The sequence below is a fragment of the Saccostrea cucullata genome, unplaced genomic scaffold (genome assembly GCF_032062105.1).
Source record: "Saccostrea cucullata isolate Sc308-1 unplaced genomic scaffold, CSIRO_AGI_Scuc_v1 ctg183, whole genome shotgun sequence".
NCBI lineage: Eukaryota > Metazoa > Mollusca > Bivalvia > Ostreida > Ostreidae > Saccostrea > Saccostrea cuccullata.
This window is the reverse complement of record NW_026929981.1, coordinates 126,785-148,940: the sequence shown is the minus strand read 5'-3', so window position 1 is coordinate 148,940 and position 22,156 is coordinate 126,785. Positions and strand designations below refer to the sequence as shown.

At 31.6% G+C, this 22,156-nt stretch overlaps 3 protein-coding genes across 3 annotated transcripts; 1 reads left to right on the top strand and 2 right to left on the bottom strand.

The window, feature by feature from the left end:
• Positions 1-2,435: 2,435 nt before the first annotated feature.
• Positions 2,436-4,287, bottom strand: LOC134282697 (apolipoprotein D-like). The gene is made up of 4 exons (XM_062765104.1): positions 4,129-4,287; positions 3,252-3,376; positions 2,975-3,060; positions 2,436-2,668 (listed from the first exon to the last, which is right to left on the bottom strand). Exons 1-4 carry the CDS (start codon positions 4,240-4,242, stop codon positions 2,436-2,438), a joined length of 558 nt encoding a protein of 185 aa, XP_062621088.1. The 5' UTR covers positions 4,243-4,287.
• Positions 4,288-10,306: 6,019 nt separating this feature from the next.
• On the bottom strand, positions 10,307-11,584 carry LOC134282627 (apolipoprotein D-like). Its single transcript, XM_062765024.1, has 4 exons — positions 11,431-11,584; positions 11,142-11,266; positions 10,817-10,902; positions 10,307-10,535 (listed from the first exon to the last, which is right to left on the bottom strand). The coding sequence occupies exons 1-4, from the start codon at positions 11,542-11,544 to the stop codon at positions 10,312-10,314; spliced, it is 549 nt and encodes a 182-aa protein (XP_062621008.1). The 5' UTR covers positions 11,545-11,584; the 3' UTR covers positions 10,307-10,311.
• Positions 11,585-13,866: 2,282 nt separating this feature from the next.
• LOC134282625 (uncharacterized) lies at positions 13,867-18,086 on the top strand. The gene is made up of 5 exons (XM_062765022.1): positions 13,867-13,923; positions 14,145-14,522; positions 14,961-15,073; positions 15,453-17,323; positions 17,701-18,086. The coding sequence occupies exons 1-5, from the start codon at positions 13,888-13,890 to the stop codon at positions 17,925-17,927; spliced, it is 2,625 nt and encodes an 874-aa protein (XP_062621006.1). The 5' UTR covers positions 13,867-13,887; the 3' UTR covers positions 17,928-18,086.
• The last annotated feature ends 4,070 nt before the right edge of the window (positions 18,087-22,156 follow it).

Genomic DNA, 22,156 nt, shown 5'->3' with positions numbered 1-22,156 from the left:
GCCACAGCAAATGTTTCTTTTTCTTTTACATAAACGATTTTGAACAAATTCTGCTTCAAATGAAAAAATAGGACTACTCATAACAGGGCGCAATTAGTACCCTTAGGAATTCCAATAGATTGCTGTCTCCAAGAACGACATATATATACTCTAGCTTTTTCTAATATCAACATCAGAGTACTTGTGTGCACAATAAAATTGTTTTTAAAGATGTAATTTTGCAAATGACTAATGACAAGGTAAGTAAATTTACGAGTTTCATTTTTATTTAAGGTTCATCGATACTCTGATATGAGAGATAACTCTTAATGACATAAATGTCTATTATTCCTTTATAAATTTGCCAAGTTGAAGTGTCTTTTTTGTCCAATTTTGCCCCGCAAGCTATGCTATAATTGTTTGTATTTTTTTACTTATAAAATACATTTCTTTTGGAAAATCATTGAAGTTCAAGCAACATGAGTGAGCAGAGGGTTTATGAAACTTAAAAAAGCCTCTGTCAATGATGTCAAAAATAGAGCTGGAGTACTATGTTAGCTAGACACTATATTTTTTTCATATACTAGTACTCTTCTTTTCAAAAATACATGTATGGTTTATGTATTAATGTTAGCGAAAAACAATAACCCCCTAATAAACAAATGGAAAGAACATATCTGTCTCTTCCTTATTTTCTTACAATTACCTTGGAAAAAAATAACAATATTCATTAAATGATTAAATGATTATGCTGTTTTAAGGAACTCTTATCATAAAACACAACAGAGTTTGACATATCTCCTTCTTTTTTATTTTTCTGGAGAAAAAAAATCATAACGACTAAATTCTTTAAAAAAAAAATGATGACTTCTATTTTTTCTTCAACATCACTTAATTATGCAGTAATGATACCATAATATCTCAAGCTTGATTCGATACGCGAAAGCATGGCCATCGTACAAACAATTTGTAGACGAGAAAACTACTGATAAAAACTGATAAAAAGGTTGATGATGCAAGTGTATCTACATCAGTTTTATAATCAACATTTTGTATTTCTATGGTAGACTCATGTCTCAGTTTGCAAATACGATTTACTGTTTTATCTAAGGAATGAAGCTTTTTTCAACTTTTGTTATACGATATAACTTGGGGCAGTTAACACTTAATAAACTGCGAAGCAGTTTATAAAAAAAGCGTTTTGTTATATCGTATTGTTATATCGTATAACATAAGTTGAAATATGCTCCATTCCTTATATATTAATTTCAGTGTAGACAATTAGAAAAATCCTTCAAATATAGGATATTTTAAAAGAAACGTCAAGCTGAGTAAAATAATACGTTTTTGACGTAACTCATTGTGACGTAGACAAGTTATGTGATACAAAATGGATAAAATCTTTTACCCAATCAAATGACGTGTTACAACTATACAATTAAATTGATAAGGACGAACATCACACAATACGTTAGGTTATTTTCATACCGCATTGAATAAGGGTTTTTTTTCTGTTCACCCGATCATGACAAACGAAACACGGTTCATGTGGCAGACGACAATGAATGTTTACTTTTCTAGTATTTCAGAGGTTCATATTTGATCTGTTGGCTATTTGTATAGTTTCATTAGACTTTTTAGCATGGTTAATGTTCACAAACTTCATATTTCATGATAAAAATGACCGAGATGTGTACATTATTTAATGATTTTTGTAGGCCATGCTCAAATATATTTCTTGTTCATATGAAATAATAGTAGTAGAAAGCTAATTAGTTAAAAAGTTAAGTAGAAAGTTGAATGGGTTGTCTTTCTTTTTACTGTTATTTATGAACTACGTATTATTACCTTTTAATTCTTTATCTCCATTTAAATTTTGACGATGCAAAGAAAAGTGTATTTTAAATTTTTTAATTTATCAAGTTTGGAAAATACTAAATTTGTAAAGTACAAAACTTTTAGTCCTGACGCTCAATATGAAGATACCCGTAACAGTTGTACTATTTTGCACAAGAATAGCAAGTACATGTAAAGCAAGAAATATGAAGAGTGAAAAACATTTGAGTCATAAAGTACTTCGACGAATAATTAGCATAAAAATGAGTAACTGTGATATGATATCCCTTTCTGTAATTATTGTCTTTATGGAGTTCTTTAAGATCAAGTAAGATCAAACTCTTTAGTAGAGAATGCAGGAGTGTATCATATTGTAAACTTTGAATTTACATGATTACGAGTTATGTGCTCCTTACTCAGTAAATTCAAACTTTACATGACATATAGTGGCGATAAAATAACAAAAAAGGTATTATATCGTAAAATGGAATCTCATCAACCCTTTTCATTCTCTTTTCAAACGTTTATTCTGTTGCACAAATGAGATCCATTGAATTTTGTATTTTTTATTTTAAAAAATTAAAACATAAACAAAAACTAACAAAATATGAAATTAAAACTTAAGACGTTGTGCACCCAGTTTGATCCTGTTTTAAGAAATTTGAGGTATCGATGCCAAATGAAGCAGCTTTGTTGAAGAGTCGGTCTACTACGGCCTGATCCATTGTCCTTTCACGACCCAAGATCCAGGCATATGTGAAGTGGAAGATCCCCAAAATGTCCGTGCAGGAATAAATCAATGTATGGGTTGTATAGTCAGTGTCTAGGATCCAGTATCTTCCGTATGGAGCCCCTGTAAAAATCACATGCATGAAACTTAAACTTTCAAGTGCCAGATTATTTGTTTATATACTTATATTTTAAATGATGACGCTTATTTTTTTTTCTCGCAATTTTTCATTTATATGTTAGATAAGATTTCTTTAAGAAAGACAAAAAGTATTCCGAGTATCAATGAAATCTGCAAATATCTACAAATATCCATCCAATAAATTTTTAAGTGCAAGGACTGCAATATAACTTGGTAAACAATATTTATTTTTTGATCTGTATTTAAGCTTTAAAAATTATTTCTAAATATCCTTCAACAGCAACTTACAGCTGGAGAATTTAACGCCTAGTCTTGCTGGATATGTTTGGTCAGGTATGTACGCATCCCCAATGGCGTCTCTGATTTTTCCATTTCTGAACGAGAAGCATGAATATTTTGTTGTTTTGAATATTCTGTTTCAATTTGTATTATTTTAAAGCCAAGAATGTATATTTCACAAATATTTTACCAAAAATACATTTCTGTACATTGTATATGATTTTCCTTGAATTCGTGTCTATAATTTTCTTAGTATAGCAAGAATACTGAAAGAACAGAAACTCACTCAATTCCTGAATTATAGACTCTGATATGTCCATTGGATTTTAGCTGGTAATTTGCCGATATACATTTGGCATTTCCCTCAAAGTTTGCTTTGAATTTATATATTTCATACCAATTTCCAAGATACTACAAATAAAAAAATAATGTTCCATAAGAAAAAGACAAAAAAATTATGCTTAATACATATCTCTGCAAAAGACCTTTATTTTATCAGCCTTTGTCATCAATTTTGAAAAAGAGCTCGGTTCATATTATGCATAAAATGGCCCTGTAGATATACCAACTGGTTGATTACCACTTGATGTTTCATTTCAAGCATTAAAATAAAATAGACTTAGTGGTTTCACCTCCTATTAAAAATTTTCTCCTAAAAGTCCAGGTCTTAGAGAACTGACTTTATGAAATTGCAATGTTCTTGAATTTTAAGGTAAACAGGTATATTTGAGTACTTTCAGTGAAGAAAGAAATTTTATTAGTTTATATTAATTTTCATAATAATATGAGCACACTCTCTGATCTAAAAAATAAAACATTTCTTTTAATCCTTAGAATCAGTTCTATCATTTACTAGTTGCATATTTAAGATCAGAGATTGCGCTCTATATCAAATACCGAAAAATAGCTTTAGGAATTGGCTGTATTTGTAGACTTTTCCGAATATGAGGAAATTGACGCATTTAGTGACGTCACAATGCATTGACTAGCCGGAAAATTATTTCATTTTTGATAGATACGCAATCACCAAAGATTTAAGTTATATTCAATGCATTGTTAACTAAAACTAAGCAGTTTCAGTTTTTCAGAAATTCACAGGGCCAAAAAAGGCAAAGGTGAACCTTGCTCTTTAAAAAAAAAAGGCAAATTAAAATAATACTCACCCTAGAAAGATCAAATGTTTCCTGGGTTTTCACCTTAGCACATCTCCCAAAACCATAGACTTGAGCGTAAGATATATCAAATAAAATCACCGATACAAACAGTAACAGCAGCATGTTAATGATTTGAAAGCCTGTGCATTAGTACATGTAATAATAAATTGGACTGGGCAAGGATGATATGGGGTATTTATATAAATACGATCTCACTTCACAAAACGTGACAATGCACGTGAGTAATACCCAGTGTAAACAAGAGAAGATGTGAGACTTTGCCTTACCGGGTATTTCAACAACGTTTATTTTGCTTTATGGGCAGTTTAAAGCTATGGCTATTTGAGGAATAGATTAACCTTTATATTAACCCTACAAATTTCAAGCCCCACTGCGCACAGTTTAAGATATTTACTTTCTGTCATTTTTTTTAATTGAAACTTTCACACATGTTCAAATTTCTGTATAAATATGTGTTACAAAAACAGAATCAGAAAAGAACTAATTTTATTTAAAACTTATTCAAATCCAGTGTAAAAGTTTATTAAGAATGAGAGAGAGAGATTAAGTGAGAGAGGAAAGCTCTATCTTTACATATCGTGTCCTAAAACATATCCAATTTCGTTTAACCTTACCATAAGAAAAAAAGAAAGAAAGGAAGGAAGAAAGAAGGGAGAAATAGAGAATACAACGGTGACGTTTTGAGGGATTTACTAGTAACATTTTAGTCGTTACCCCAAAAATTGATAATAGTAATAATAATAATAAAAAAGTGAAATAATTAAAATTAAGAACCCATCTCGTCCAGAAAGTGTTATAATCTGTTAGTTTTTATCATCTTTTACAGAGTACTTCAAAGCTTTAAAATAAGAATTAAATATATTCAAAAATCCTTGGATAGATGGACAGGTATTCCGACACCGAACTTTATAAATGTTAACAATACCGTATACATGTATTTACAATGTATTTCAGGAATTATCATTTTCCAATATAATTGATAAGAAACTCCAAACATAATTATGTTCTCAAAAAATTGGAAATAAAAATATAGTTTGAACTTGTTTTCATATTGTTTTCAAAAAAAAAAACTATGTATAATTTTTTGAAGTATTTTTTGAATAGGGTAAGTGCATGTGGAATTTTCTTGACATTGAAAGACGTCCCACACTTTTACTTGATAAATGCCGGTCACACTTTGTATTTAAAATAATTTAATGTTTTCTTTGTTTTGTTTGTTGTTGTTTGTTTTTTTGTTTTTTGTTTTGTTTGTTTGCTTTTTTATCTTACAGTATCTTGCGAAACCCGAAGTCTGCAATAATAAATGAGAAATATTAGATGTATATATGTATATATTGATTATTAAGGAGATGTAGAGTTTTGAGTTTGAATGTTAGAGACCTATAAATTGACATTTAATGTGAATATCAAATTGATGATTAGTTGCTGATTAGTATTCAGATGCTTAAAAAGATAATTTCACAGTTAATATATTCAGAAGGAATACCAATTTGTTTAAATTTCTTTAATTTTATTTGAATTTACACACTTAAAAACCGTATTCAAAAGTATTTTTTCCAATTTGTATATCTTCAATTTCTTTAAATATTTATAAAAAATGCAAAATGAATTTAACATCCAAATAAACAATTCAGGTTTATAAAAATTACACTTTGCCACAGATGTAGCTTTAATAATTATAATGCTGCATCTCTAAAGCTTTTGCATGAGTATATCATTTCTTAAAACCAGAGACAAATAAATCCACATTATCTTTATGAATAACAAATATAAATGCAAAATTATGTATTAGCTACATCCATTTTGTCCGACATATCATTAAAACTTGTTTTTTTTAATAATTTCTTTATTGCATTACTATTTTATAGAGTTGTCTCTCTTGTTACTGAAATTGTTCTGTATCATTTATAATGTATTTACTGATTTGTTTTCGATAATAACTTGTATCTGATGTTTAAATTTATTTCAAGGAAGAGACTTTCAATTAATAATAAGAATAAAATATTTTGATACGGTATCTTTTATGCTATGGATATTTTTTGTTCACAAAAGTGAAAAAGTTAAAATGGTATTGAAAGATACTACATAATATTTTGTGATTACATGTACGTGAAACAAGAAGTCTTTCACAGGGAAAAAAGGTGGACGCCGTAATAAAAAAAATGCGAGAAACACGCTTTCGCAAGCTTAGACATAAGTTTGTCCCCTCAACCTCAGCAGTGTAATATGGGACGGGAAAACATGGAGCAAAATATTTTCTGAAACATTTACAAATTCTCAATTTAAAAAAAGATCAATATTTTACATCAAAAGCAATGACAAATATATCATTAACAAAGATTTGTCCAAAATCTGAATCCTGAAAAGAAGAAAACACGTGCTGTGACCTTTAACTCTACATTTAGATATATCGACGACGTATTTTCCAATTAACAATTGTTATTTCCTTTCATAAATCAATACGATATATCCCTGTGAGCTTGAAATAAAAGATACCATAAAGTCTGACACATCTGTTTCATATTTGGATATTTTACTTGAAAAAGATGTTTCTGGTAATCTAATAACCAAGCTTTATGATAAACGGAATGACTTTAACTTCCCTTACTTATGCAGCAGTATACCTAAAGTTGTCGCCTGCACGCCTAAACAAGGTTTATTTAACTCAGTTGATTCGACACGTAAGAGCATGTTTTATGTATGTACAATTTCTAAAACAGTAAATTATTAACAAACTAGTTGATGAAAATCAGCAATCTCGTTAAATGTCATCATTCCGTAAGTTCTATGGCGTCGAATGCTGACTGACGCTTTTCATATTAATTGTTAGGTTATTGTTTGGACACAGAGTTGTCGACATATTTTTGTTTTATTTTTTCGATCATGACAAGGAGCACACGGCGGGTGTGTCCGGGAAAGCTCACTCCTCTTTGGCACCTGATCCCACCTCTGATGTTATGGAGGTCTGTGTTTGCTCTGCCTCAACTTTGTTTTGTTTAGTGGACTTTTGGGCTTAAATACTGTTCGTTATCTCCATAGTTTTCACTTACATTTAAAAATAATGAAATGCACATGACATGTGAAGATAACAAAGCTGAAGTAGCCAGAGGCCATTGAAATTATGCAAATTTGGTTCAAAGCAAACAAAGACCTCTTAAAACACCTGAGATGGTATCCGGTACCATGAAGAATAACTAACCCCTGTTAACCCCCGTCACATTCTTCATGTGATTCTTGAAATGATTAGGCAATCGAAAATCGAAAATCCATAGATATAATTTAATGTAAAAGAAAAGTCTTACCATTTAGTTTTAAAAACAACTTAAAAAAACATTAATTTTTGAAATAACAATCTTTTTTTGTTTCCAAAGATACAGTTTATGATTTGGCCATGATTTCATTGTACCATTATTTTTTTTCAGAAACCAGTTCGACAATTAATGAAAGAGTGAAATTCAAAATTCAACATTTTCATTCTACGTACGTACATAATGTAGACACATATTTATGACAATTCTCACCTCTACACTCATTTATTATTAAGGAAAAATTAGCTATGAGAGACATCGCACACTAAAACTATTTCACAGAGTAGGATTTTCCCTTGGAAAACTGAATCTGGTGTGGGATTTCTGTATGGGAAACCCTACTCTACAACCTGTTTATCTTTTACAGTAAGCATTATGATGAAATTTGACATTTCTGATTTCTACCTTTGTGTATTCTTCACTTTGAAGACACATCATCATTAAGCCAAAACCTTATGAATACCGTGTCACCTATCATAGCATTTTTGTTTTACAATAATTGATTTAATTAGAGACAATTCATGCCATGTGCTTGTGTCTTCGGATAAACCCAATACTGTTTTTTTTATACATCCCATTCAAATAGGAATTGCTTTCATTTTATTTATGTTTAGAGTAAATAAAAGTCATAAAAGCATCAGTATTTAAAACATTAAACTAAAGTGAAACTTAACATCCTTTTTAATCATTCTTTGAGAACGATACCGAACGATCAAGAAAAAGTTCTTTTTGTAATTTACAACATCAATATTAATATCCAAACTTGTACCTAAACCTGAGAAATATACATTTATATAGTATTACATGTATATACTTTTAAAATGATATAAGTACATAATGTAAATACTCGTACATTATAACTTAAAACTTTTCTTTTTGGCTACCAGCTGAAAGAAATCTTTTGTGTGTCCACATGATGGTTACCTTCAGGGCTCAAAAACCATTGGTATATTATTATAACAAACTGTATCACCTTGCTATCTTCATAATTTGTTCCCTTAAAAATTAGAAATAAGATATAAAGTCATTACCCAAAGACTAGCGAAATCAAAATAGAAAAAAAATCAGAAGAATCAATAAAAAAAATGCACGTAAAATGGAATGATAGGATATCAAAACTGAACTGAAAGTTTATCAATTATGTATTCAATCCACGCTTAAAAAAATGACGATGTCCATGGCATCATTTATTTAAACTTTTCTCCAATACTGTCAGGAATTTCTTGAAACATGACTTACATGTATTATATGACTATATGACAGGTACAGGTGTTCTGATAATAAGGGGTATTGACATGATAAAAGAGAGAACCCATACGTTGTGGGATAAATAAATGTGTCACATTTCTTCCATATTTTTCTCATTTGGATCTTAAGAAGTACTAGGATCTATCTTTTTTTCCAGGGGAAAGAACATGAATTTGAAAGTGAATTAATGTGATTACAAATTATGATTTTGATGTAAATTCCTAAAATGCATTTTATAGATACATGTATAAGTCTTAATAATTTAACTAATATTATTTTTTAATACACAAAAGACTACAGAATGTCTTACTCATTGATATTAAAAAATACGAAGGGAGAAAAATAACTAACTAGGTGAATCAGGTTATGTTAGATTAAATGTGCACAAAAGTTGATTCGATGTATATTGTAGCAAGCAAATACTGAGAGTAGTATGTCATCAAATGTTTTATCTTTAAAAAGGTAACTAAATCATTTCCATTGTGACGGTGTTAATTATGAATAAAATCAATAGAAAAAAATGTGTTCTCAATTTTTCTCCAATTATGTCTCTATTTTTTAATCAAATAAAAGGGATGCTGCACATCCAGCAATCATATATTGAAATCTTTAAAAAACAAAAACAATGTTGTGTTTCTTTCGTTGAACAGAATCTGTTGAGAGCTTCTACATCTTTTGCCAAAATCTTAACATTTTGACGAATTAATTTTTTCTTTTGATCAATTTAATATAACAGTATGGTATAACAGGCCCCTAAGGAAAATTTCAGATTAGGGATGTGTGTATGATATTACTTTCAGATGGGAGGCCTTCTATCTAACAAAAATTCCTGATCAAAAAAAAAGTCATCAGATATTAATATTAAATCAATAAATATAAGATAGCCCTGGTTTCTAAAGTATAATATTTTTTGGCAAAAATATTGGATGGCCCGCAATGTGCATAAGGCAATGTAAAGAATCTGTACACAATATTCACTTTAATGCAATCGTATAATAACGTTTTAAAAATACATTCCTGTATTTTAAATTTTGCACCAAAACTGTTTTGTTCCATGAAATACAACACAATATGCTTACAGTTTTAAATAGGAAAAGTTTATTATTATTAAATAGGTACTGTTAAATGAAAAAAAAAATCTGTCAATCTTCAGTAAATATCAAACCAATAAATAAATTTACCATAAAAAGGCAATCTAATTTTAATCCTTATGGTTTACATGTAATTTAGACAGCAAATTAAAGTATGTTGATGCATGATTTTTTCCTTCTTAAAGACTTTGGAGTTTCAGCAATGTAAGCAGAATCTCCATACAAGTAATTGTCTTTTTTGTACCTCGATTTGGCAAGCCCAAGATTGTCAATTTCATTACTGAATGAACAAATTTTAGATTTCTAGGTTAAATTTTGACATCTCTTTATTTAGCACAAACCCATTCTTTCAGGGTCACTGTGTACTTCATGCAATATTTCATTTCATCATGATTAATTAAACCCATTGCTGTATTTTTGTAAACCAGACAAATATGAAAACTGTTTTTGTTTTATAAAAATTTATTTGTAAACAAAATATATTAAAAAAAGTAATAAAAAAGGACCTTAACAATTAATGACTCTTAGCATCCAGTTTGATCTTCTTTTAAGAACTTTGATGTGTCGATGCCGAAGGACTCGGCCTTGGCAAAAAGTCTGTTTTTCACGGATTCATCCAGTGTTCTCTCACGACTTAAGATCCAGGCATATGAAATATGGAAAATTCCTAGAATATCGCTGCAGGAGTAGATCATTGTATGGGTTGTGTAATCAGTATCTAGGACCCAGTATCTTCCATATGGAGCCACTGAAAAGAAAATATAAAAGACTTTACTGATGTATAGGTATAATGAAAATGTTTTATCTCTTGTCTCGTTGAAATTTTCATTTCATGCATTTCAGACTGCGATTTTGTAATTATTTTTCTTTCATACTCTTTTACTTTCATAAAATATTTTCTAAACTTAAAATCTATGTTTTTATGCAATAGAGGAAGTAAAAGATCTAAATAATTATTTAAAATAAGTACAAAACAAAATGAAAATTAAAATGGACTTTGATAGACTTTGTCTATATACAAATGCTTACAATTTGAAAATCTAACACCAAGTCTCGATGGATAGTTTGGGTCTGGAATGTATCCATCACCAACAGCTTCTTTCTTTTGTCCATTTCTGATTAGGGAAACAGTTCTATTTTATGTAAGAAGTTTTCATCACGACACCTTTTGAATGTTACATAAAGTAAGCAATATTGATAATCATTTAGAGTTCCTGTTTTTGAAATGGTCTATTGTTTAACACTTTAGTTCTAGTAAACGACACCTGAAGCACTTTGTGACAGAATAAAATTCGCTTACTAATTTTTGAGATTAAGTTACGATGGCTGTATCTAAAAAATAACTTCAACTTACTCATATCCTATATTATCGACTCGAATATGCCCGTCTGATTTGAGTTGATAGTTTGCTGAGACACATTTCTGATTTCCCTCAAAATTGGCCTTAAATTTATATATTTCATACCAAGTTCCCAGGTACTGCAAACGAAAATAGGATTCATAAAACAAAGTTGTAAACATTGAAAAAAAGATTCGAATGAAAAGACATAATTGCTTAACTACAAGTTCTTGACATCCTTGGAAAGTTTGGTCAAATAGACTTTTATTTAAAAATAAATAGAATCGAAAACATTTAGTCTCACCTTGTTCAAATCGAGAGTTTCCTGTGTTTTCACCTGAGCACACTTCCCTAAACCAAAAACCTGGGCCTGCGAAACACCGAAGAGTAAAAGAGATACAAAAAGTAGAGGTAGCATGATTTTGATGGTTAAACATACAATATCAATATAAAATTACACGAAAACGGAGATACATATATACTCTGAGAAAGTTACATCACACATGGTGATGGCACACGTGATATTAGGTCTTTTATAATCAAGATAAGCGTGGAATTTGGAAATTTGTTGTCCTGACAGGGTTCAACTTCGGACTCTGCTTGTTTGACTGATAGTCAAAGTGAGGGAGAGATTAATTTCATAATAAACATGAAATGTTTCTTCCTAAGTACGTGTGTTCTTATCGAAGACCAAGTTCTGATAGGACAAGAATTCGAACATTAACCTCGTATACAGTCAGAATATTTAGGTTTAATAAAGTGATGAAAAGGTATTAATCCGGATGTATCGTAGAAATGTATATTTTTTATTTTATCTAAGATTTTTATATACAACGAGAATAATTAAAAAATTACGGATAATTTTGTGTCTAAACTAGACAGAACATTTATCTATACTGTATTCATTGAATAACAGGTTTAATAAGTGCCTTTTCTCAGCACTTTTACTACGGTGTTGTTTTGACGTCTTTAAAGTTTATACATGTACCCGTCAAAATGTGAAGTAACTAGATTACAACTTTTCAGTCATCAACTTACCTCACTTTTGTAACAATATGTCTTTTCAGCATATAGAACTTATGTCTCTCAATAAATTCAATACGCAAAAGCATGCTCTACGTATAAACAAGTTTTAAAAAGAAACAAACAATTGAAAAATAAGTTGATGAAACAAGGATCTGAACGTTTCTTCTAAATTCATCATTTTGCAAGTTCTATTGTCGGTACAACGAGCTTGTCAATAAATAAGCTTATCATTAATTTTAAGTCAAGTGCTGACTGAAATTTTTTCAACTTATTGTAAGGCAATTTATTACATATTAATTTGTCTACGGAATTTTCCTTTTTTTCCCTGTTACGACAAGGGACACACGGCGGGTATGATCAGTCGGCATGGGATGCTTTGTTCTCCATGGCACCTTATCTCTCTGATGTTTGGAGGTCTATCTTTGCTCTGCTCCTAATCTGTATTGTGTGGATGAACTTTTGATCTTGAATACTATTCATTATCCATAATTTTTATTTTCTTATTTCTCTTGTATTCAGAACTCTTTACGTGCACAACATACATTTCAGTTAATAACGTTATATCATACCCGCAGTGGACAAGATAAGTCCGTCGAGATCTGTAATATGCATAACTCTACATGTATTCTGGCATATTCGTAGTTCAAGTACTCATCCTATAATGTCACGTGTAACGACACTGAAATAAAATACCATATTTATGGTAGCGACACACATCAATAGAACAGTGTGTTGGTCTTAAGCCACACAGTAAATGCACCAAAGATTCTAAATTTGTAAACCTAATTAGTAGTACCAAAATGAGGCCAGTGTAGCATTTTTTGGGTTGCGACACACCCCTTTTTCCATTTACATCACCTGACAAGGTTGCATGGTCATTAGACGTAGAATGTGGAGTACTTATGTTCTCTTGGCATTATTTTGAAATTCTATCACTGTTAAAATACTTTATGGTGATAATTGTCTTGGCATGCTTTTTAAAGTAATCCTTTAATGAAAAATAAAAGTTATGAGTACACATGTAAAACATCTATTTCAGAACCTAACAATCAAATTATCTAATAAGCTTTTTCAGATTAAAAGAATATCCATGAAAATTGTAAGAGGCCATTCGCCCACCTTCTTGGATTTCTTGGAATTTTTTGCTTTCACTTTATATTGTGCTACCTTTAACACCTGTCTTGTTTAAACAACGCCTCGCAGACAACTTTCTTCAGAGCTATCTTCCCCCATAAAAATTATTCACCAAATTAAATTTTAGAATAACAAAGAAAAGAAAATGTCCAATAACATGTAGACATATTCACGTCTTTTGTTTTTAATTAATGTTTTTCACCTCAAGTCCTTTCATTGTTTTATATATTTAAAAAAAAATATCGACAACCTTCTCCAAACATCTTGTAATGCTTGTTTTTGACGCTCGTCTTTTTGAACCTAACGTGTTGTAAGTATAGAAAAGCCTCTTTCTGGTGAGAAAGAAATGCTATAATGAACGTTTTTTGAAGAAGCAATCTTGTTAAACATGGTAAAGGTACAATGACCAACTTTAAAAACAGCCTTAAAACTTGTGTCAACATAGATGCGTTTCCTTAGACATGGTTTTAACGATTTCCACCGAAGATCCTTTTCCGTCTCAAAGCCACCATGACACATCAGTTGACAATAAAACTATATAGGTGGCGCTGATCAAATTCGAACCTGCTCATAAGCGTTTTCCAAACGTAAGAGGACAGTTATGGAAACCTTAAGCGACAAAATGAAGAAATGGAAGGTAACAAATGAAAGGTCTATGTTTCAACCCCCAAAACTTTCATTTCATTTCATTTCTTGAAACAAAAAAGCTACAGTTGCAGAGCCTCAATGACACAGAAATAAGCTTAAAGATGATATTTTTTGTTTTAAGTTTGTGATGTTTTATAAAGTTATTCTGGATTTTAAGTTCGTGTTGTTTGATTAAGGTTCTTTAATTTGTCATTTTCTTTGAATTTTTAGTTACAACTTCTGTTATCTACAATTCTCGCTTTGGTTTCCGTAGCCCGTGGAATGATTCATAATATGGCAATTCCACAAGGACTTGACGATTGCTTTACTAGATATGCACAAAAGACCAGCATCCGACATACTGTTGGACAATCTATCAACTGGATCTGTGTTCACCAGTATATGTGGCAGCAAAATGGAATGCATAAATGGCTAAATTACAACGTCACGTCTAACACAAATATGTGGTATAGCCGTCTGCTGGTGTTTCCAAACCGGAGAACATTAACGAATTCAAGAGCGGCAAAAATAAGGACAGAAATTCGAATGTTATCGGACATGGAGCGACAAAAATTTCTGAAGGCAATACAGATGTTGAAAGAAGATAAGGTTTGTTATCATATTGACCATTCCAGTATACAAATTGAAGCATCTTTGGAAAAAGTCAATAATTTGAAAGGAAACTTGTCTCTTTTTGTACCATTTTGTCAGATTGAAATTATGAATCACAATTCAAACTTCAGTCAGAGGTTTGAATTTTAAACGATCTTGATTTCTTTTTATAAAAAGAAGAATTACTCAATATAATTACCTTAAAAACGTCTGTGTTTTGAGGGGCGCCAGTGGCCTTCTCTACCGCAAAGTAATATGAAATAATTTCAACAATCAGAAAATCTGTCGGGGTGTAAATTTATCGAAGAGATCACTTTCTTTTATTAGAGAAAAAAGATTATTTTATGCATTTCCCTTTAATTATCAACAATTTTGATGGATAAAAATATTTTAGATCATGTGATACATTTAAATCAAATTACAATATTTTTATAGAGCATCTATCCAAATAAATATGACGCGCTGGCTGCTTTACATCAGGGTATTACGGAAACAGCTGCCCATGGAGGACCCAACTTTCTGGGATGGCACAGAGTTTTCTTAATTATGTAAAGTATTTTTCCTGTGTTATCTTTAACTCAAATATATTAACATCCACTTAATATTTAATTCATTATTTCAAAAACACTTCCCTTAATCCCTTACCGCTTACTTATATCAGTTGTAATACCCACCTTTATGAAACGATTTCTCGAAGTGAAGGCGATATAATCATCGAAACATACGTCGATGTATCTGCAACAATTGCAGAAAAAACTGCATACCTCAGTTACTTTTATAATGCAGTTTTCTGCAATAGTTGGAACAGTTAATTCTTAAGATACAAAAAAAAAAACCATTTATTGTTAAATAAATTCTTTTTCTTACGATTCTTATATTGTATTTCTATTAAGATTCTTAGATAGTATTTCTATTGATTATACAAAGGTTTGAGAACGCTATGCGAGAAAAGATCCCGGATGTGACGCTACCATACTGGGATTCAACTCTTGATGAGCCAATGGCAAATCCTGTTGCATCAGTTATTTGGAGTTCACGTTTCCTTGGAAATGGAAATGGACTCGTAAACACTGGTCCATTTGCTGATTGGTCAACTCCTGTAGGCCCTTTAATTCGAAACTTGGCTAACACAGGACAGTTATTCAACAGACGAGTAATTCAAAATATTCTGACGCGAAAAAGAATCGGTGAGATTACCGAACCTCATGCCTACACTCCGTTCAACCTTGAATTTCATCATGGCGAGGTACATATGTGGGTAGACGGACAAATGGGAGAACTTACCACTGCAGCCATGGATCCTGTGTTCTTCCTCCATCACGCTTATATCGATTACATTTGGGAGAAATTTAGGGCACAGCAGAGAAGAAACGGCATCGACCCAACCCGTGACTACCCTTCTGTAGTTAACCATACTTTGCATTTACCGACCTCCATGTTGGGACTTGGTACCTTTAGAAACATTGACAGTTTTAGTGAATACATCGTGAACGGAATATACAGATATGAAGATTCTCCATCATGCTCAGCATTTAATCGTAACTGTGGTTCTTCATACCTTCAGTGTATTAACCAACAAAATGAGTGGATATGTGTATCCGTTGATCAAGCCCATATGCCTCCTCTACAACATCATGCAATGTTTGCTAATAATATGCAAATGCAACAGCAACAACAGCAAAGGGTTTTCCAACAGAGGTTAGTGGAGTTAAGTAGATTGAGAGTTCCAAATATGAATATCAACATACATAGAGTTGGGCCTAACACAATGCCAAATGCACATCCAGCAGTGATTTCTCATCTGGGTCGCAACGTTCTTATGTCTGTTCGAAGAGACAGAGCCAAGCCAATGGGATTTGAAGTCTTTCAGATGCCGTCTCAGCCACAGCATACAACTTTCCAGCATATGAATACAAACATTCCTAGAATACGTGGTACAGGAACAGATATCAACAGAATGATACATGGAATGAGCCAGAATAGAATTCAAAATTCCATGCTACCACCATCTCCTTCTCCAGTTACCTCTTCTCAAGAAACCTGTCCAGTAATTCCTGTTAACCGACCTTATCAAAATACCTTCAATATAAACGGTATTAGTGACATGAGGCAGTGGGTCTACCTTCCAGTAGATGTAGTGTACAAGCGTCCCCCAGATTACGAAAGATACAACGCTTTTCCTGTTATTGGTGGGCGGCCATTAACAAGGACAGACATTTATGAACCAGAGGCATATGCTACTTTGAGAACACCCCTCAATACTGGTCGACCAGCTTCTTACGCATCTTGTAACACTGGCCAGTTTGGAGCTGGTGCAGTATTTATTCAGTCCAATGGTATTAACTATGTTGGAACGTACAAAGAATATGCAATTGTCGATCACCGATTAGCCATTTCTAGTTCAACAGCATTCGTTGCAATTAAGAACCCAGGCTATGGAGCCACAGATGTAATGCTTTCTGCTTACGATTCCTGTGGTAGAATTTGTCGTCCATATTGTAAAATCCCTACATCCCAAACGGGCGAATCGCAACCCTGTTCTGGTATGTTGCGCGTCACCTCATCGTACCCAAAGCTGTACGCAAATGACTATGGAGAGGCTGTATACAAAACCTGGAGTCTTGGTAATAGTTGTCCAACAAAGGACAGTAGGCAGGTGTACATGACCTTCTATTGCGATTATGAGGAAGACTGGCCTATGCCTGGTGTGGTTCCTGTCAATATGCCCACCCCACCACCTATACCTATTCTGTTGATTCCAAGAGCCATGAATACACAACAACCTTCAGCTGACGCAAGTAAGTAAATTCGTCTATCAAACGGTATGTTGTATTCATCTCGAATACATGTATATACATATACAATGTATTAATCAATCACTTAAATTTTGACAATAAAAATAGTTTTTTTTTTGTTTGGAAAAAATGAGTCTGAGATTGTGCAAGATAGGTTATAGAAATATTCATCTTACTTAGTTTACATTATTTATTCATTTTTAATTTGATAGCCCATTAATTTATATAATTGTATCTTTCAGTATCTATTCTTGACACCCCGTTTTGTTTAACTTATGTTCTTGCAAGTTAGAACTACATTTCCTGAAACTTAACTCACAATGTAAGTGTTTATCTTAATAAATGTCTAAGGTAACTTTTTCTCTTTTTCTCATTTACAGCTTGTGATATAGGTGAAGGCTGCATTGTGCCTGGAGAATGCGGTTTCTGTTTTGTTGGAACTGTTCAAAAATGTCAAAATAGCTGTGACCAATACGCAGTCTGTATCTATGGACAATACGTGGCGGACAAATGTAAAGCGGGAACAATGTATGACGTCACTACCCACCGGTGTGTTCCTGGGTCATGTTCGGAGGAAATTGAGCCTACGGCAGCTGGTGCTGATTAAAATGCTTCTCATCCAAAGGTGTATACATTTATACACCCAAGTTAGAACAAATGGTGCCCTCTCTACATACATAACCTTGTGCATTCAAAAATACAATGTTCCTGTTTTGCAGTATATTTGTGTGCAATGGCCCGGTTTTCTTTGCAATAAATTCTTCAACACGTGTATTGAATACTAGTACGTTGATTTTACAAATATATGACATATCCTTATTTGATTTAGACTATATCTGTCCTTATAAGCTTCCAATGCGACTTCAAAATGCAAATGAAACCCTGTTTTTAAACTTTATGCGAACAAATGGAAAAACCAATCAAAGACGTTTAAAGATTTCTTTAAAAAACATCACGAGAATTCTCTTACAATGCAACGCGAATACGTTGTAAATTATAATTATAAGAGTGATTTTTCTACGTGCGTTTACCATTTTAAACTTTAAAATAAATTTAAATCGAGAGAAAAAGTCTCGAATATTTAAAAAAAATCTTGTAAAGATGATACCTTCCCACAACATGTACATGTAAGCTTAACAGCATGTTTGCCACTAAACAAGATTTCAGGGGAAAAAAGACCTTAAGGGTCAGATGAACAAAATGTGAAACATCATGTTTAGGGAATTTTTACTTAAAGGTAATCACGTAATCCTAATACCTTGAAATAAAACAAGAGAAGTACAAATAAACGTGAGTCACGTCCGCTCTACAGAAATTCTTTATGTTCTGGGCTGCATGCTCCTTTAATCTAAATATTTTAAGATAATTAAACCAAGATTATTTTTGAAGAGAATAAAGATAACTAAAATAAAATAATAAATGATATAATCTTTGAATAACATAATTTCTCTTTGCTCAATGGGAAAATGAATTTTACTTAGGGCCTTGCACTAAACAGAAAAATATTTTCTATAACATAATGGTACTACAAAAACATGTAGAAAGTGGAGCAAAATGTCTTCCAGCTGAAATGGTTTATTTGGTGGATTTATTCCTTTTATCATCAATGGGTGTATCTTTCTAGCAATCAAGTATGCATTTGTTGAAAATGTCAAACAATTCAAATGATCGATCACTAAAACACAGAAAGGCGTGATAGTTTTCTTCCGATAAGTCGCACTTTATTTAATATATTCATTTTACAATTGAACTTTTTATCCCACATTTTACAGACTGAATACTAAAAAATGTTTGTTTTGAAAACAATTATCTAATTGGCAAATTACTTACAAATGTTTTCGAAACAATGCAGCGGAAAATTATATTCCTTTTCTCAGAAAAAAATGTTAACCAATCCGAATCTTTTTATTGTATAGTAAAAATGTGACATTTAATGCCGCAATGAATAGAAATGAAACGTATAGTGGTTTAAGTAAAAAAAAAAAACCATTTCTTTTCCGATTCATATAAAAATCAAATCAAAAGCAGACACAACTTAATGATTTCTTTTAATAATGTAAAATTGTCTTAATTTTTTCAGTTTAATACAGAGAATAATATATATGAAACGCATCGACTCCTCTTAAACAGAGGTGTTGTGAAAAGAGTTTAAGTTTAATTTCCGAACTGACTTGCAATAAAATTTGATTTTCTTTCGGCTAAAATATATACTTTAAAGCAACTTATTCTTAATTCCTGGATTTATGTGCAGTCAGAAAAAAAAATTATGATTATAAATTTTTAAAAAAAATGTAATAAAAGGCTGAAACCAACCTTGGCATAGATTAGATTGCCTGTTAATCATGATAGCCTTGGGGTAAAAACTTTAAGATTTATCATCATAATTGTTCAGACCCATACTCTACAGAGAGAGATTATATAATCATAGTTTTGCTATCAAATTCCGGCCTTCTGTCACACTTTCATCTTTATCATAGAAAGCAAATTGAATGTTGGGTGGCTAATTGAAAGTAGGGGGCTTTTTCAATGCCTTTATTATGTCAAAAAAACGGTTCCGAGTAAGCCCCATTTTTCAAACCAATTGCCTTTATTACCCGGGTATTTTTCTATTCTTTTAATATTTTTCATTAATTTACAACTTTTTGCAAAAGCATTAACAAAAAAATTAAAATTTGAACAATGTTCTAAAACTAAAAAATGTATATTTTAAATGAAATAAGATGATTTTCGTGTGAAATGCTATTACAACATATAAGTCATGATATTATACAGAAAATTAACTCTCAGCAAACACAGTAATCATTGACCAGAATTTGTGCAAAATGCTGAGCGTGAAAAGAAGAAAAGACTTGTTGTGGCCTTCAACTCGACATTTTGATATGTCGACGACGTTTTGTCAGTTAACAATGATAATTTCCATTCTTATATGTCGATACAAATAAAAGAATTTTAAATCCTTACTATTGATTTGCTGAACTTCATTTTGTTATAAATATGATATCTGTATGTAAACAAAAACAAGGCACGTCCTTGTTTACACATCTGATTTCATATTTGGTTAATATTTTACTTTTTGAAAAAGACTTTAATGGTAAACATTAAAATTGGCTGATGCAACCAAGCATTATGATAAACATGATGACTTTAATTTTTCTATCGTCAGCTTCCCCGACTTATGCAGCAATATACGTTATTTACCTGCATAAGGAGATTATATATCTCTGTTGATTTGATACGCAAGATCACGTTCTACGTATGAACAATATCTAAATTGAGGTAAATTATTAACAATTTGATGAAACAATAATTTTAGCAGTCACTTTTAAAGTCATTATTTAGTAAGTTCTATGGTCGATACAATTACCTTGTCAGCAAATACAATTTAACATTGCGTCAAATGCTGACTGACACTTTTCATACTTATTGTTAGTCCATTACTTATACATTGAATTGACGACGAATTTCTCCGCTATTTCCCGATTATGACAAGGAGAACACGGCGGGTGTGACCGATCTACAGAGGAAGCTCACTCCTCCATGGCACCTGATCCCACTTCTGATGTTTGGAGGTCCATGTTTGCTCTGCTCCTATTTTGTATTGTATAATGGATTTTTGATCTTGAAAACCGTTCGTTATCTCCATATGTTTCATTATTTTAACTCCCCTTATTCAACAGTAACGAATATCGCGAAGTCATGGCGATTTGCAATAAGGTTTCAGTTTTTTCGATTTCATCCTTAGGACCACATGGGCCGATGGAATTTTTTATTGAATTTCTCAGAACTCCTTTCTCATTTTCCCAGGAGTCAAAGGTATTTGTGGTCGTACCCTTTAGATATGCAATAAGATTTAGGGAATTTTAATTTTTACACCGTGTGTCTAATGAGGGTTGCATGCTCAAATCGACGTTTACCACTTTACAAAAACTTGGATCCCTGAACTTCTCAAACGTTCCAGGAGTGAGCATTTATAAATTCATTATTATTTTCTTCTTTTTAAAATTATGTAAATGCAGAGACGTTCTATGGGAGAATTTAGATTAACAAATTATTTTGATGAAGAGTCATACATCAATATACATCAAGGTTTGATAATAAGAATGTACCGTTCCTAGACATTATAATACATAAAATGAAATCTGGTGACCAAAACAAAAAAAATATTAAAAATTTGGCCTCAGATTGTATCCAGGATTAAAAAACAGGCGAGACATGAATTTAATCTCATGGAAAGATATTTTTGGGGCATCAGTACTTAATTGCAGTGAAATCAGTATCAGACTAAGACACAGTTCAGCTCCCCATTTGTTGGTGACTTTACATAGACAACAACGACAGAGCTTCTGCTCTAAAGATTTATAATCAACATTTAAGTTATCATAATTCTTTTAGCCATGTAAAAATAGTCTTTTGTTCTTCGTGAGAAGAGAGAGAGAGAGAGAGAGAGAGAGCTGTCGAATATTTGGGACAAATGTAAGTCTAATATTTTAAAACATCATGATCCAAAGTGAATATTAATTATTTATCATGAAACTACTTGATATACTGCAAAACTTCATCAGAATTAAAAAATGCCAAACTAATCATTCGTTCGTACTAATCATCAATAACAATGCTTTACATATTTATACCAGGTACAATTCAGATTGTGGTTTATATTGAAAAAATTAATTGGCAAATGTATGCATACGTGTTTTAAAGCATGTCCGACATTGAAACGAGACGTTGTTTCTTTTATAAGGAAGATGTGGCAGGTAAAATGTGTTGAAAATCAAGAATATGCAAATTAGACTTATTTATATAGGATTTAAAAATATATACATAATTATTTGATCG